At 44.1% G+C, this 17,500-nt stretch overlaps 1 protein-coding gene across 3 annotated transcripts in view; it reads left to right on the top strand.

Annotated features, from left to right (window-relative positions):
* Positions 1-17,500, top strand: part of ABL1 (ABL proto-oncogene 1, non-receptor tyrosine kinase) — a 185,216-nt gene that overhangs the window by 138,491 nt on the left and 29,225 nt on the right. For all 3 annotated transcript variants that reach the window (XR_013405373.1, XM_015116551.3, XM_015116552.3), the window contains exons 2-3: positions 12,378-12,551; positions 13,117-13,412. Coding sequence is in view for 2 of the 3 variants with exons in the window: in XM_015116551.3 (XP_014972037.3) it covers positions 12,378-12,551; positions 13,117-13,412 (470 nt within the window). In the remaining variant the exon portion in view is untranslated. The remainder of the gene's footprint in view (positions 1-12,377; positions 12,552-13,116; positions 13,413-17,500) is intronic.

Genomic DNA, 17,500 nt, shown 5'->3' with positions numbered 1-17,500 from the left:
CAAATCCTATTTCTTTTGAAAGCACAGAGAACTGTGTTTTTACATTATACCTTTAGGATTTTGGCCATGGTTTATATTTCATTCAAAACAAATCATTGCATTCCCTAGGCTTTTATATAGGTTTTCCTGGTCAGATTGCATTTGTTTTTCAACTTTACTATCTGTCATTATTGCTATTCTTATTACAGGTTAACAGATTATTAAACTGCATTATTCAGTACCTTGTTGCTAAAGACAAACATATGCAGGGTGTTCTACATCTGAGTTCACCCAGCAGTGCTGTGTCGTTGCGTTGCACTGAGCAGGCACAGAAGGCTCTGAGATACGACGGCTTGGTCTCTACCCCACAGGAGTTTACATTGTGGCAGCAGAAGAGAAGGCATGGTATAAGATAAGAGAAGGCACAGTTGTTCTGCAGTGAGCATCCCAGTGTCAGGTGCCACAGTTGGCATCCATGCAGAAATTCTCTGCATGCAGGATTCATTGAGCCCTCCTGACAACCCAACTAGGTTGATGCCATGCCATTGTTGCCCTGTTGTGCGGTTGAGAAACTGAGGCTCAGAAACAAACATCTTCAAGACATGCTGGTGCTGAGATTTGAACAAGGCCTGTCCACCAGAGCCCATGCTTATTGTACTGCAGGGGACATGTGAACAGATTGCTTACTGGGTGATAGATGCAGGGTGGTGATAGAGACAGATACCAGGTACCCCAATGGGTTAAAGGAGAAGCAACCTGTTGTGGGTGAGGTGATGGGAGGAGGAAGGACCAGTTAGAGAAGGTTTCTGGGAGATAGGGAGGCCAGGAAGAGCAGAAGTGGCTGGGGAGGGAACTCTCGGGAGAGTAAATGGTACTTGTCACAGTGCAGTCAGGAGAGGCAAGCAACAGGAGGCCTGGGGGATCTGAAAGGAGTTTGGGGAGGTTGGAGTGGAAAGCAGGGGTAGAGGGCCAGATGCTCCCAGACTCAACCCTGAAGGGCCTGGCATGCCTACTTCAGGAGCTCAGACTTTTACTATAGTGGTGGAAGGAATAACAACCCCAGCCATTTTTTGAGGGCCTGTGCATGCCTAGGCCCTCAAAAACATGTCCCATGTTAGCTACAAGCTGCCAGCTACCCTACAAAGCACATCATGATCCCAGCATTGCCCCCGATGATACTGCCAGTAAGTGGTAGCTGACCATTGGCAGACAGGGCCACCTCCCAAGCCCACGCTCTCTTCTGCCTCTCAGCTGGCAGCCATCTCTAGGGGATTTGAAGCAAGAGAGTGACCTACTCAGATCTGCATTTGAGAAAGATGGCCCTGATAGTAGGGAGTGGAGGTGGAATGGCCAAAGGGGGACCCAGCCAAGGGTGTGGTGGAACATGGAAAGGACAGAAGCAATGAGAGATTGAGGAGGAAAAGTGCCAAGATGCAGGGTGGGAACTGACAGAGGATGACTTCCAGCCTCGATCCTGACATGGGCTTGAATGGCAGGTGTTCAGAATGGCCTTGAAGATAGTAGCATCTCTATCTATGAGTGGCTTCATATTCCATTTCCAGTAATTGGAGACTTTTTCACCATAGATTCTTAGAAGGTGACACTTTTTTTTTTTTTTTCCCTTTCTGGTTGAGGGAGAGGGACAGGGACTGTGTATCTTCAGAAAGGTTAGTATTTGAGGCTGAGGCAGGCAGATCGCTTGAGGTCAGGAGTTCACGACCAGCCTGGCCAACATGGTGAAACCCCGTCTCTACTAAAAATACAAAAATTAGCTGGGCATGGTGGTGCGTACCTGCAGTCCCAGCTACTCGGGAGGCTGAGGCAGGAGATTCGCTTGTACCCGGGAGGTGGAGGTTGCAGTGAGCCAAGATTGCGTCACCACACTCCAGCCACAGATCCAGACTCTGTCTTTAAAAAAAAAAAGAAAAGTTAAGATTTGGAGTGTTGATAGGGATAGGAGTTAGGATGGAGAATTTTGTTTTTTAAAAATTGGCTAAGACATTGTCATGTAAAAGATTCCAGGGGAAATATTTAAACCTTGGACTAATTTAAATAACTTTATTTTTAAAGGAGGTTTCTCTAGAAACTCATTTAATATACTGCCTGTAATGGCTATAAGTGGAAAGTAATAAAACTGCATTTATTTTAAAAGAAAATTGCATAATTTGGACTTCTCACTGATTTATCCCAGTCTCCTTTTTAGGCTCTTCCTGTGAGAATGCTGAGGTTTTATTGAGCCAACTCCTTAGTGCAAGAGTTGTTAACCTGGAAGACCCTGGGAGTCTGGGATAGAATTCAAGGGCTCCATGTCCTCTGATGGGAAAAATTAAAACTTTATTTCACTAACCTCTTACTAAAATTTAGCATTTCAGTTTTTTAAGAACACAGGTAACAAACCACGGTAATATTACAGTGCTTGTGACTGTCTCTGGTAGAAACCAGGTATTTCTTTTTTTCTTTTCTTTTCTTTTTTTTTGGTCGGGGGACCGAGTTTCACTCTTGCCACTCAGACTGGAGTGCAGTGGCATGATCTTAGCTCACTTCAGCCTCTGCCTCCCAGGTTGAAGCGATTCTCCTGCCTCGACCTCCTGAGTAGCTAGGATTACAGGCGCCTGCCACCATGCCCAGCTAATTTTTATATCTTTAGTAGAGACAGGGTTTCACCATGTTGGCCAGACTGGTCTTGAACTCCTGACCTCAGGTGATCTGCCCGTCTCAGCCTCCCAAAGTGCTGGGATTATAGGAGTGAGCCACCACACCTGGCCAGAAACCAGTATTTCGTATCAGGTAACAGTTGTGGTTATTATTCGCACCACTACTTTGAAATGACACAATTGCTACTGGATCTTGTTATTTAATGTGCGAACAAAGACACAACTGTTTAATACATTAATAAGAGCTTATCATTACAAGTTTTTAAAAGTATTTTGAGGACTGTTTCAAAAAGTCTTTTGAAGACTGTTTTCCTTTGCAATTCTCCGTATTTTATTTTGTGCATTTAAAAATTCGTTGTGAGAAGTCCCTAGGCATCGCCTGCTGCCAGAGGGGTCCATAGCACAGCACAGTAAGGAGCCCCACCTTAGTGGCCTTGGTGTGGCAGGCTGGCCATGGGTCCCTGGTGAATCCTCCTTGCCTTGTGAGGCACTGTCTTGTTCAGGGTCCCCTTCCTCATCCCAGTGAGCTCACCCCCTCAACTCCTGGCTCCCACTGTCTGTGCTCTTGGACTTAGAGACTCATCCACAGGGCTGGGCACGTGGCTCACATCTATAATCCCAGCACTTTGGGAGGCCAAGGTGACTCAGATTCGAGACCAGCCTGGCCAACATGGTGAAACCCCATCTCTACTTAAAAAAATACTAAAAATTAGCCCAGCGTGATAGTGGACGGCTGTAATCCCAGCTACGCAGGAGGCTGAGGCAGGAGAATCGCTTGAACCTGGAAGGGGGAGGTTGCAGTGAGCCGAGATCGCACCATTGCATTCCAGCCTGGGCAACAAGAGCGAAACTCCATTTAAAAAAAAAAAAAAATTCATCCACAGGACAGCGCTGGCCTTCCATTAGACTTTTGCTGTTGAGTCTGTAAGTTTTCAGGAGCTGTGTTTCTCCCACGAGGAGCAGGCGCTACTGCTGGTTCTTTACATCTTTCTGCCACTGCCCTGCCTCTCCCTGCACCCTAGCAGCTGACACAGTGTTTTGGGGTCTGAAGATAACACAAAGGCTGTGTTCAGTTAAACGTATGTCTCTGTGTGTGTGTGTGTGTGTGTGTGTGTGTGTGTGTGTGTGTGTGTGTGTTTTAATAATTTTAACTTCTCTGGGTGAAGGTGTAAATTTACAAAATAAAGGACCATGTAGAAATAGATAAAATGACTTTCATCAAGCTCAAAATGTGGGAAATAATACTTTTCCTCTAAGCTCATATTTTGAAAAGTTGTGTGAGACTGTTATAAAATAACTTGAGAATAGTCTGAGCATGATCTCATCCGTTGGAACAGAGTATGAAATAAAACACGAAGCCTCTTTTTAGAAGGATCTGTTTTATAGATTTTTAAATTACAGAGATTCCTTGAACTGGAGGATAATAGTGAAGGACCCACAAAGGAAATATGAATAAAGCAGCACAAGTTTAAATAATTGAATGTGAGCAAAATTAAAGGGAACGTTTGTCACGTCTGACATGCTCCATCTCCTGTCCCCCCAACACTGAACTGTCTCCAAGAACCTTCCGGAGAGCCCACAGTGTGAACAGTAATGAATGCTCCATAGCTGGCTGCCTTGCACTCTAGTAGGAACTATGAGGTTGGGCACAAGTGCCAGCAGGAAGGTGGGAAGCTTCCTGGGGATGTTTTTCCTGGAGGTCAAGTCCCCCCTTGGGCTGTGAAGTAGCCGGTGCTGGGGTTCATGGGCATTTCCCTTCCCTGACTGTTGGCCAGTGTCCGGCGTAGCACCAGCAGCCCCTGGAGTCTAGGCCAGATAGGCCATGTCCGAGAATCTTCTGTCAACATTTTTTATCAGTGACTCATAGCTTTGAGAAAGGATTATTTTTATATAAGACGATCGTTTAATTCTACTTTAAAGACCCAAACCATTTTCTTAGAATACTGTCTAAACAAGTTAATCATGCACAGTTCCAGTGAATTCAGTGGCCTGGTTCTTACAAAATTTCCAAATAATTTTATACTCTCATAGCCAGAGCCAGAGCTTTTTAGAGGTTTGAGGCATTTTTTAGATGTCACTGTTCTTGGTGCTCGGCTAGCTAATTAGTGACTTTTTCTGAGTTTAGTTGGTGAGTGGAAACCTTTTTGTTAACATTATGACAAAATAACAATACGGTTTTAAGTGGAGTGAGAGGCACTTTTGAAGATCCAGATCTTAAACCTATTTAAAGTATGACTCAGAAAGGAGGCTGCAGAAAATGTTCACTAAAAAAAGTAAGAATAATAGCAGATGCTAAAATTTATTTCCCAAGACAATAGCCAAAAGATCTTCTGGAAGAACAGAAGAAGGGAACTATTTGGGGCATCTTTTTTTTGAATGAAGCCTTCGGGCTTCTTTAGGGGATCTCATTTCCTAACAGAGGGACCGGTGGAAAGTTCATGTCTTAAGCAAGAAAGATTTAAGTACTTTCTGCAACTTTGGCCTTGTAAGCTGTGATCATTTTTAAGGTTGACGAGCATAGTTCACTATGAAATGAAGCAAGTAACTTGGCATTTATACATTGTGAGTCAATTTTGACATCAGCCTGGATTGGGAATTGACTGGAAGATTTTGGTGTTGGACTGTGGCTACGCTTCAGTGTCTCGGTCCAGAGGCAAGCATGAGCAATACTTCCCTTTGGGCTTTGGCCATTAATTTATGGAATAGAGCAAGAACTGGAGAGGAAAGTTGAGAGACTGCCTTGGATCGCCTGACGTCCTGTTGAATCAAAAAGCAGTGGGAGGCCCTTTCCTTCCTAACAAAGGCCTCATCCTCTTGCATAACATTCCCAGCATCTGTCGACATGTTTGGGACCGTCCCACTTTAACCCACACTTCAAGTGGATGGCCACCTCTGGGTGGGGAGCTGCATTCTGCTTATTCCAGGTGTTTTCCAGGCCACTTCCCCGATTATGTAACTTTGATCAAATCCAGATGTGTCAGAATGTTTGATAGAAGAGGTCAAATGGCATTTGAGAAGAAAAGCATTTCTGTATTCATGACTTTGGTTTAATTTCCTGTGTGGGCCTGGTCTGCCAAAGTTGTATGCTCATGGCCATGAGGTTGACGCACCAGAGGGAGGCACACAAGTGCCTTTTCAGGACAGCCTGAGGGAGGCCTCCCTCCCCAGCATGCTTTTTCATGTTAAATTATCAATTATATAAGTTTAGGGCCAGACACGGTGGCTCACGCCGGTAATCCCAGCGCTTTGGGAGGCTGAGGTGGGTACATCACTTGAGGCCAGGAGTTTAAGACCAGCCTGACCAACATGGCAAAACCCTGTCTCTACTAAAAATGCAAAACAAAAACAAAAACAAAAAATTAGCCAGGCGCAGTGACTCACGTCTGTAATCCCAGCTACTCAGGAGCCTGAGGCAGGAGTATCGTGTGAACCTGGGAGCCGGAGGTTACAGTAAGCTGAGATCGCACCACTGCACTCCAGCCTTGGCGATGGAGTGAGACTCCAACTCAAAAAAAAAACAAACACAAAAAAACAAACTTTAGTTGGCTTCTATTAAAGTTTTTCTATATCATTGTTTTCTGGTAATAAAAACAATCCACATTTATTGTGAGAAATATACCATAATATAGAAAAGTATAAAGAAAATTTAAGGCTAGGCGCGGTGGCTCACGCCTATAATCCCAGCACTTTGGGAGGCTGAGGCGGGCTTATCACTTGAGGTCAGAAGTTCAAGACCGGCCTGGCCAACATGGTGAAACCCCATCTCTACTAAAAATACAAAAAAAGTAGCCAAGTGTGGTGGCGGGCACCTGTAATCCCAGCTAATCAGGAGGCTGAGGCAGGAGAATTGCTTGAACCCGGAAGGCGGAGGTTGCAGTGAGCAGAGATCGCGCCATTGCACTCTAGCCTGAGTGACAAGACCGAGACTCCATCTCAAGAAAAAAAAAAAAAAAAAGAAAAAAGAAAATTTAAAGCACTTAAAATCCCACCACCCTGAGTTAACTACTGTTCACAGTTTGAAATTCCTCCTAGTCTTCTTTCAATTTTTTCATAATTGGGACCTTGCCTATATACTGAACTGTAATATAAACACTTAATATATTATTGTGAATACTCAAACTTGAATATTTTTTCCAAAAATATTTTGAGTGGCTATTAAAATATATCCTATTTTATGGATACAGCATAAACAAACTTATTCTGTGTTGATAGATATTTTGTACTTGCCCTTTTCTGTGCTGTTATTTAAAATTAGTGTATAGAAATCATTGTGTTGATCACTTAGGATAAATTCCTAGAGGTAAGAAAAAAAATCAGATATTAAATTCTTCATAGACTTCTGGTTCATATTCCAGTTGCCCTCCATTTATACACCTACTACTAGCATTGTATGAGAGTGCCCGTTTCTATGAAATCTTACCCGTACTGGCCGTCAGCGTCAAAAAGATGTGTCTGCAGATTTGGCAAGGAATTTGCATTTCCTTGATTATTATCAAGAGTTCAGGCCGGGCGCGGTGGCTCAAGCCTGTAATCCCAGCACTTTGGGAGGCCGAGACGGGTGGATCACGAGGTCAGGAGATCGAGACCATCCTGGTGAATACAGTGAAACCCCGTCTCTACTAAAACTACAAAAAAAAAAACTAGCCGGGCGAGGTGGCGGGCGCCTGTAGTCCCAGCTACTCGGGAGGCTGAGGCAGGAGAATGGCGTGAACCCGGGAGGCGGAGCTTGCAGTGAGCTGAGATCAGGCCACTGCACTCCAGCCTGGGCGACAGAGCGAGACTCCGTCTCAAAAAAAAAAAAAAAAAAAAAAAAAAAGAGTTCACACACTTTCCATGTTTAATGGTAATTTTTTTTTTTTGGGGGATGGTGTCTCACTCTGTTGCCCAGGCGGAGTGCAGTGCCGTGACCGTGGCTCACTGCAACCTCCGCCTCCCGGGTTCAGGTGATTCTCCTGCTTCAGCTCCTTAGCAGCTTGGATTACAGGCATGCACCTCCATGCCCGGCTAATTTTTGTATTTTTATTAGAGACGGGGTTTCACCATATTGGCCAGGGTAGTCTCAAACTCCTGAGCTCAAGTGATTGCCGGTCTTGGCCTCCCAAGGTGCTAGGATTACAGGTGTGAGCCGTTGTGCCTGACCTTTAATGATAATGTAAATTTTTTGTGAATTGCTGGTTCATGGCTTTGCCCATTTTTTCCATAATGGAGGGATTTTGCTTTTTCTTGTTGGTATGTAAGGCCCTTGTGTGTCAATAATGCTCTGCCTGACAGTTTTTCTAATATAATGATGGTGGAAGCTCTTAACTGGCTTCCACTTGACTGACTTGCGAAATTGACCAGCACTCTTCACTTCCTTATAAAACATGCCTCCATAGTTCCCATGTGCCGTGGGGTAGCCACACTACCACTGTCTGCTGTTGCACATGTCCACAAGAGCCAGTCGTGTTTGTTTCCAAGCCTGTTTCTTTCAGATATATCTGTTGTTGTAATTACTTGGTTAATATGAAACCAATGAAATGCAAGGGTGAAAAGGGAATTGTTTCTAGGAAAATTAAGATGTATGCTTTAGAAAGACTCAGTAAAGGAAGATAACTTTTTTTTTTTTTTCTGTTGAGACGGAGTCTCACTCTGTCGCCCAGGCTGGAGTGCAGTGGTGCAATCTCAGCTCACTGCAAGCTCCGTCTCCCGGGTTCACGCCATTCTCCTGCCTCAGCCTCCCAAGTAGCTGGGACTACAGGCGCCCGCCTCCATGCCTGGCTAATTTTTTGTATTTTTAGTAGAGACGGGGTTTCACCGTGTTAGCCAGGATGGTCTCGATCTCCAGACCTCGTGATCCACCCGTCTCGGCCTCCCAAAGTGCTGGGATTACAGGCGTGAGCCACCGCGCTCGGCCAGGAAGATAACTTCTAAAAATTACTATAGAATTAGGTGTAAGACAACTGTAAATGATTGGAATGGATTACAGAAATCTAGAAAGCTTCGACAGTGGGAATGCATAGTGAATGGCTCTAAGTTCTCCCTCCATCTGTAGGAAATTGAAGCTGGAAGTGAGATGATACATTCATTATAGGGAGGACTTACAGAAGAAAACATCAAGCTCTAATCACATGTCCACATTTCATTCTGTTTGTTTATTTTTTGAAACAGAGCCTCACTCTGTTGCCCAGGCTGGAGTGCAGTGGCATGATCTCAGCTTACTATAACTTACTCTGCCTCCTGTGTTCAAGTGATTCTCGTGCCTCAACATCCTGAGTAGTTGGGGCTATAGGTGTGTACCACCACGCCCAGCTAATTTTTTTATTTTTGGTAGAGACAGGGTTTTGCTATGTTGGCCAGCCTGGTCTCAAACTCCTGACCTCAGGTGATCTGCCTGCCTTGGCCTCCCAAAGTGCTGGGATAACAGGCATGAGCCACCATGCCCAGCCCCACATAGCTACATTTCAAAGGACAGTCTTTAGCCCTACAGTCAAGACTACCAAACCAGCATAAACCAGATGGGGGTGGGGGATCACTTTTTTTTTTTTTTTTTTTTTTTTGAGACGGAGTCTCGCTGTGTCACCCAGGCTGGAGTGCAGTGGTGCGATCTCGGCTCACTGCAAGCTCCGCCTCCTGGGTTCACGCTATTCTGCCTCAGCCTCCCAAGTAGCTGGGACTACAGGCGCCTGCCTTCATGCTTGACTGATTTTTTTGTATTTTTAGTAGAGACAGGGTTTCACTGTGTTAGCCAGGATGGTCTCGATCTCCTGACCTCGGAGATCACATATTTTAATAAAATTGATAATCTCTAATAGTGATGGCGCTAGTTGTACTTTTAGAGTCAATGTAAATACTCGACAAAGGGAACCTAACGTATGACTAAGCTTCTTCCACACTCTAGGAGATGGCAGTATTGCAAGACTCTGTTGCTTGAAATTATCTTTGCCCCCCACCATTCAGAAAAATTACCAACTGTTATAATAATGTAATTTTGGGACTTATCCTTTCAGAGAAACAGTTCCTGAAGGTTGACTTCAGTTAGTAGTACAGAAGCTAGACTTGAAGACCTTTATGATTTATGTTCTGTTGGTTTATCCCAAAGAGATATTTTAGAGCACATCCATTTCTGAAAGTTCTCTGGTCATATTTCCAGAAGTTTAGGCTAGTCTCTCAGGTGGGTCCTTTTTTGTTTTTTAAAGAGAATTCAGAATCAGGCCCACCCCTGAGATGGTGTTATTACCCAGGAAAGAATGTGTGAGGATCCTCTAAATCCATAGAGAAGGAAAACTAAAACATAATTCTGTTACCATTTGTGTTTGGCTCAAGCATCTGGTAGATCCTTAAGTTCTTTTCAAATTATAGTGTTCCTCTTTTTCTTTTCTTTCTTTCTTTTTTTTTTTTTTTTTTGAGACAGAGTCTTACTCCATTGCCCAGGCTGGAGTGCAGTGGTGCAATCTCAGCTCACTGCAGCCTCACCTCCCCGGTTCAAGCAATGCTCCTGCCTCAGTCTCCTGAGTAGCTGGGATTACAGGCACCCACCACTAATTTTTGTATTTTTGCCTGGCTAATTTTTGTATTTTTAGTAGAGATGGGTTTTCGCCATGTTGGCCAGGCTTGTCTCGAGCTCCTGACCTCAGGTAATCTGCCCACCTTAGCCTCCCAAAGTGCTGGGATTACAGGCCTGAACCACCACGCCGGGCCTCTCTATTTAAGATCATAAAAATTACTAAACATCATAATGACATTATTTGGGATTTACTCTTTCAGAGAAACAGTTCCTGACAGTTTACTTCAGTTAATGATTTTTATTTTTATTATTTATTTATTTTTTGAGATGGAGTCTTACTCTGTCTCCCAGCTAGAGACGACGTCTCACTCTGTCTGCAGGCTAGAGTGCAGAGACGAGATCTCAGCTCACTGCAACCTCTGCCTCCTCAAGCGATTCTCCTACCTCAGCCTCCTGAGTAGCTAGCTGGGACTACAGGCACCTGCCGCCATGCCTGGCTAGTTTTTTCTATTTTAGTAGCGACGGGATTTCACCATGTTACCCATGTTGGTTTCGAACTCCTGAGCTCAGGCAGTCTGCCCGCCTCGGCCTCCCAGTGTTCTAAGGTTATAGGCGTGAGCCACCGTACCCAGCCCAGTTAGTGATTTTTAAATTGTAGCTCCTTAAATGAGTAATTTGGATTTCACTCCACAATGTTCTTAAACTGTTAAGATCTACTTTAGGTGATTTGATTTGCTGGTTTGCAAGAACCCGTCTACACTTTGTCTTTAGCACAAAAAAATTCTGGAGAGTTTCAGCCCTGTTAAAAATAAAAAAGGCAAGAAGAAACTTCAGAAACAAATAATAACCTATTTGACCCTGTAATGAATAGTATTCACGCATTTTCTAATTTAAGAGCTGTTGATTGGTTTCCAACTTTTAGAATCTGTTTCAGACAAAACATGGAAGAGTTTAGTAACAGTTTTTTCTATTCTGTAATAATAATTTACACAAGGTAAAAAAAAAAAATGTACAGAAGATCATATTTGAGGGTGGCCGTGGGGGCAAGAAAGCTGGAAGGATGGGTAGGATGTTAATAGCCTTGTCTTGTGAAGTAAGTCCTTCAGAGACACTGTCCTAGCTGGAAGAACCAGCAGTGAAGGTGTGTGTCTGTTGCTGAGAATAGGGCTCCAGCTGATACTTAAGAGAGGTGGGGGTGATCACCAAAAAAACAGCTCTGCCTCTAGGAGCAGAGAGGACTGGGATAGAAAGTATTTATCTTTCATATTAAGCCCTTCTGCACAATTTGATTTTTCTTATTTATTTATTTTTTCTTTTTTTTCTTTTTTTGAGATGGAGTCTCACTCTGTCGCCCAGGCTGGAGTGCAGTGGCGCGTCTCAGCTCACTGCAACCTCCGCCTCCCGGGTTCAAGCAGTTCTCCTGCCTCAGCCTCCCAAGTAGCTGGGACTACAGGCACCTGCCACCATGCCCGGCTAATTTTTGTATTTTTAGTAAAGACGGGGTTTCATCATGTTGGATCTCCTGACCTCATGATCCGCCCACCTCGGCCTCCCAAAGTGCTGGGATGACAGGCGTGAGCCACCACACCTGGCCTCTTTTTTTTTTCTTTCTTTCTTTTTATTTTAAGACGGACTTTCTCGTTACCCAGGCTGGAGTGCAGTGGCGCAATCTCTGCTCACTGCAACCTCCACCTCCTGGGTTCAAGCGGTTCTCCTTCCTCAGCCTCACGGGTAGCTGGGACTATAGGCACGCGCCACCATGCCCAGCTAATTTTTGTATGGCTAATGAAGACGGGGTTTCACCATGTTGGTCAAGTTGGTCTCAAACTCCTGACCTCTGGTGATCCGCCCAGCTTGGCCTCCCAAAGTGCTGGGATTACGGGCGTGAGCCACCGTGCCCGGCTAAAACAAGAAACTTTCACTGCATATTTTAAGCAAAGGGAAACGCATATGTGGATAGACTGTTTTAATTTGACTAAACTTATATTGAATCAATGAATTTTAAAAGCTCAAACTATTGGGGAACAGTAATTACCGCCTTGGAATGAAAATACTTAATGTTTTCCACAAGATTTAGTAAAGGAAGATTTTTTTTAAAACCACCTTAATAATAATAGTATGTATAGATGTTAATAAATGAAATAAATTAGGGATGTATAATGTTGGAAACATAAATATTTATGCTTCTGAAAATAAAACTAATTTTTTCTCCCGATTTTCTCTTGCTTTTTCTTTTTTCTGTTCCCCCCTTTCTCTTCCAGAAGCCCTTCAGCGGCCAGTAGCATCTGACTTTGAGCCTCAGGGTCTGAGTGAAGCCGCTCGTTGGAACTCTAAGGAAAACCTTCTCGCTGGACCCAGTGAAAATGACCCCAACCTTTTCGTTGCACTGTATGATTTTGTGGCCAGTGGAGATAACACTCTAAGCATAACTAAAGGTAAAAGGGTTGTGGGCAGCTAGTGGTGGTTGCAGGAAACAGAGATCTGGGAATTGCGGCTTGACCTGCCACCCTTTGCTCATTGAAGGAGCAGCTTTGAAATCTGGAATGCAGGGATATCCAAAACAACAACTGCATGTTTCTAAGGGAGTCGCCTCTCCTTAGAGGAGTTCTTGTACAATAGCCCTGAGCAAAAACAGAACTTGCCCTATGTTTTATACTGAAAGGGACAGCTGAACAAAATACTGAATGCAATTTTTCCCCTAAGAAAAAGCATTATTTCCCTAAAATGTTGTCTTATATTAGGAACAGAGCACTTGAATAAACATAATTGATTATAAAAACTGAGGCTATATACTTACCTATCTGTTCCGTACAAACAGGAAGCTTCAGATATAAATGTGTATTCTCATACACTTATAAATGCATATCTTTAAGTAGACTTGTTAAAATGAAATTGGCATTTAGGAATTTGGAAATCTTTAGTAGTTACACAAGAATCAATGAAAAAGAATGAAGCTGGTTTCCAGAGCTGATATGTCTGATTTGGTTCCTTTCTTCTAAGGTGAAAAGCTCCGGGTCTTAGGCTATAATCACAATGGGGAATGGTGTGAAGCCCAAACCAAAAATGGCCAAGGCTGGGTCCCAAGCAACTACATCACGCCAGTCAACAGTCTGGAGAAACACTCCTGGTACCATGGGCCTGTGTCCCGCAATGCCGCTGAGTATCTGCTGAGCAGCGGGATCAATGGCAGCTTCTTGGTGCGGGAGAGTGAGAGCAGTCCTGGCCAGAGGTCCATCTCGCTGAGATACGAAGGGAGGGTGTACCATTACAGGATCAACACTGCTTCTGATGGCAAGGTAGGGGACCCTTGGCAGGGGGGCTGATGGGCCCGGGGCAGGGGAACCCAGAGGTCCTGGTGTCGGATTGATAAATTATTGCAGGAAAGCTCAACCAGGAAGATGTTTAAAGAATCTTTCAAGTAAACAGTAGGAGTCATTCTTTTAGCCTTATGAAGACGCTTTATTGAGGATTGGTTCCGTGATATTACAAGTTCCTGGGCCCAGTATGATTCTCTTATTGTCTTGCTAGAGTTTTGTTGTTAGCAAGTTACTTAAAATAGGAGGAATATCTGTTGGGTTTTGGACACACTTTTTACAATAAGATTCTTCCTTAAAAAAAGATATATTTTATAATGATAGTAATCATCCTCAATTAGAAAAATTCAAATAATAGATTAGCTTTCCCAGAGCGAAAGACCACTTTAATATCCCCTCCCCCACAGAAGCCTGGCATGTGGGCTTCTTCCTGCAGATGAACACATTCATGGAGAGGTGTGTGGACGTACGTGCATATACACATGCAGTTTTCAGTGAAAACCAGGATCAGACCCACAGCTTACCAAACCCAAAGCGTATTGTTGTAAGGGAGGTGGCATATGTAATTTTGTGGTCTTCATATAAATAGTCCTTCAGAGTCCATAAAGAGAAGGGAGGAGTTAACATTGACTGAGGTATTGCTGTAATTCCTGCATCTTTGCAGAAAGGGAGGCATAAAGAGATCTTGCCGATATCAGTGTAGTGAGACATTGATGGAATAGGCTTGGATCCCCACAGTCTGCTCTATTGCACCAGGCTGTAGTTGAGGTACAGTGTAGATAGGTGGATTGGTGTGGTCCGGATGGTGTATGTTTGTTTTTCGTTTTTTTTTTTTTTTTTTTTTTTTTTTTTTTTTTTTTTTTTGAGATAGAGTCTTACTCTGTCACCCAGGCTGGAGTACAGTGGTGCGAACTTGGCTCACTGCAACCTCTGCTTCCCGTGCTCAAGTGATCCTCCCACCTTGGCCTCCTCAGTAGTTGGGACCACAGGCACACACCACCACACCCAGCTGTTGTTTGTTTGTTTATTTTGAGATGACATTTTCGCTCTCATTGCCCAGGCTGGAGTGCAATGGTGCGATCTCGGCTCACTGCAACCTCTGCCTCCCGGGTTCAGGCACTTCTCCTGCCTCAGCCTCCTAAGTAGCTGGGATTACAGGCATACGCCACCATGCCTAGATAATTTTGTATTTTTAGTAGAGACAAGGTTTCACCATGTTGGTCAGGCTGGTCTCGAACTCCTGACCTCAGGTGATCCACCTGCCTCAGCATCCCAGAGTACTGAGATTACAGGCATGAGCCACCGTGCCCAGCTGTTTTTGTATGTTCAGTAGAGACAGGGTCTCGCCATGTTGCCCAGGTTAGTCTCAAACTCTTGAGCTCAAGCAGTCTGCCCTCCTTGGCCTCCCAAAATGCTGGGATTACAGGCATGAGCCACTGCGCCCAGTCTGTATTTTTTTTAATAGTATGTAATGCATGCATGTGGTTACAAAAATTCAAAAGAACAAGATGAATTACAGTAAAAAGTAGTCGTCTGCCGGGCGTGGTGGCTCAAGCCTGTAATCCCAGCACTTTGGGAGGCCGAGATGGGCGGATCACGAGGTCAGGAGATCGAGACCATCCTGGCTAACACGGTGAAACCTCATGTCTACTAAAAAAAATACAAAAAAACTAGCCAGGCGAAGTGGCGGGCCCCTGTAGTCCCAGCTACTTGGGAGGCTGAGGCAGGAGAATGGCGTAAACCCAGGAGGCGGAGCTTGCAGTGAGCTGAGATCCGGCTACTGCACTCCAGCCTGGGTGACAGAGCGAGACTCCGTCTCAAAAAAAAAAAAAAAAAAAAGTCGTCGTCTCTTAATTCACTTTTCCTGCGCAGAGGCAAGCACTGTTACTAGTTCCTTCCAGAGTTACCTGGACATAGATGGATGGTATATAGATGTTTATATGGATGTTTATATTCAAAAAGGCACACAAATGATGCATGCTCCAGGCTGTTCTGCATCGTGCTTCTCCCGTGTGATAATACACCTTCGAGATTGTTTTATGGCAACAAGTTTAGAGCTGCCTCATCTTACCAGTGACTATGTACCGTGGATGGACTGTCACTTATTTCAGTAGTCCCCTGCTGGTTGACTTTTAGGTTGCTTCTAATCTTTAGTTATTATAAATAATGCTGATACGAGGTGGCTTTCAAACCTTTTTAAAAATCTGGGTCTGCTATAAGAAAAATTCATTTTACATCACCACCCAGCCCTCAAAATATAACAAAAGTTTCATAAAGTCTTACCCACCTTTATGTGTGTAATGCACTCTGATTTTGTATTTCATTCTGTTCTGTTTCATTTTTTAAAAAATTCTGGTTGTAATCCACTAAATTTATTTCATAGACTGACTAGCGGCCCACGGCCTGGTTTGAAAATGTGCTGCGCATGCTTCTTTGTGTGTGGTGTAAGTGTATGTAGATAAGTCGCTAGAACTGATTGAAGGTTATGTTCATTGCCAAGTCACCCTCTATAGAAATTGTACAAATTTGTTCTCCCACGAACAATCCACAAAAGGGCTTGTTTCCCCTTAACCCACACCAACAGTTTATTATTAGATATGTAAAAACATCTTTGTCACTCTGACTGGCAAAGACTGGCATCTCATTATGTTGAATATGCATGTGGCATATTTTGAGTCATCTTTATGCCATTTAATAAATTCATCTTTTTCCTACATGTTAGAAATATACCAAGTGTATATGTGTATCTAGGCCTGTTGACCTCTCTGTTCTCTTCCATTGGTCTGTCTATCTGTATGCCAGTACCAAACTTGTAATTGCTGTAGCTTTATACTGTGTTGTGGTATCTGATAGGCTAGTCCCCACTTAGCTTTTTAACTTTTTTTTTTTTTTTGGCTGTCTTCACACATTCACTTGTACCATGTGAATGTACATCTACTTCCTTTTTAAATTTTCTTATTTTTCTTCACATCCCAAAGTCTTCTGGCTGAAGTCCTGTTGCCCATATCTGATGCTTTCCACCACTGCAGAATTCTTTAGTACCAACACTGCAGTGTGTATGTTGGACAACAGAGCCTGTTGTCCATGTGTGACTAGACATGGGCCTGTCAGCTTGCTTTTTGGGTTATTGTTCTTATCCCGGAGGTGGAGCTATGTCCTTCCATTCTGAGGGATGTACTTCAGGGCATTGCGCCCTTTGAAAGAGCCTTCAGACCACAAGGGTACCTTTCTAGTGAATCAGAACACCAGGGTGCACCACCCATAGGAGGTGATTTTCTGCAGCAGACAGCTTGCTTCGCATCTGTGCTATCTATCCAAGGCAAGTCATGCTGCACCAAGATAATCACTTGAGGTTTGCACTGAACGGGATAATGGTTTCTTTTCCCTAGAGCTGTTTAATCAGCAACCTTGGAACAGATGCAGGCAGGCATGATCTAGTGTGACAGCTCATTAGCTAGGGGTTGTTATAAAATACTGTTCAAAGGGGCAAGGAAAGACCTGCATATGGGATACGTGATTTGCAGAATTTGAGATTCATCCAAAGAAGGAGAATCTGCCTAAGAGGCCTCTGTCTAAAAGCTAGTATGTGCCAGGTGGGTTTGTTTCATTCCAGGTAGAGCACAGGGAGCTCATCTGACTAGGCAGTGTCCGCCACTGGGCAACACATCACACTTTCCTTGGCGTCTTGCCTCCTCCCTCCCCCCCGGCAAAGACTCTCCTATCAGCTGTGTGGGCACCTGGGGACTTCTGAGCCCACAGCGTCCCTTCTGCGGAGGTTCCTTCCTGTGAGGGCTGCACTCGAGGAGCGTGTGCTGGGTGGGATCGTATCGCTGGAATGAGTGAACATCATTAGAGGGAGCTCCCACAGCTATGTGTGTGACCACGTGGCTCGCCGCTGAAAAATGCTGCTCACATAGCAGAACTTTGATGCAATCCTTTTTGGATTTCTAAGGGGAAAAGTTAAGACTGATAGGAGGAATAGGCTGGGGTTGAGTAAGTTTGGTTCTTATTTTTAAATTAGTTCATCTTCAGAAAACAACTGAATTTAGAAGATTCTTCTATAAGGCCCC

Source organism: Macaca mulatta, chromosome 15 (assembly GCF_049350105.2).
Source record: "Macaca mulatta isolate MMU2019108-1 chromosome 15, T2T-MMU8v2.0, whole genome shotgun sequence".
NCBI classification, from domain to species: domain Eukaryota; kingdom Metazoa; phylum Chordata; class Mammalia; order Primates; family Cercopithecidae; genus Macaca; species Macaca mulatta.
Note: the sequence above shows the minus strand (reverse complement) of the source record. Positions and strands in the feature narration are given on the sequence as shown.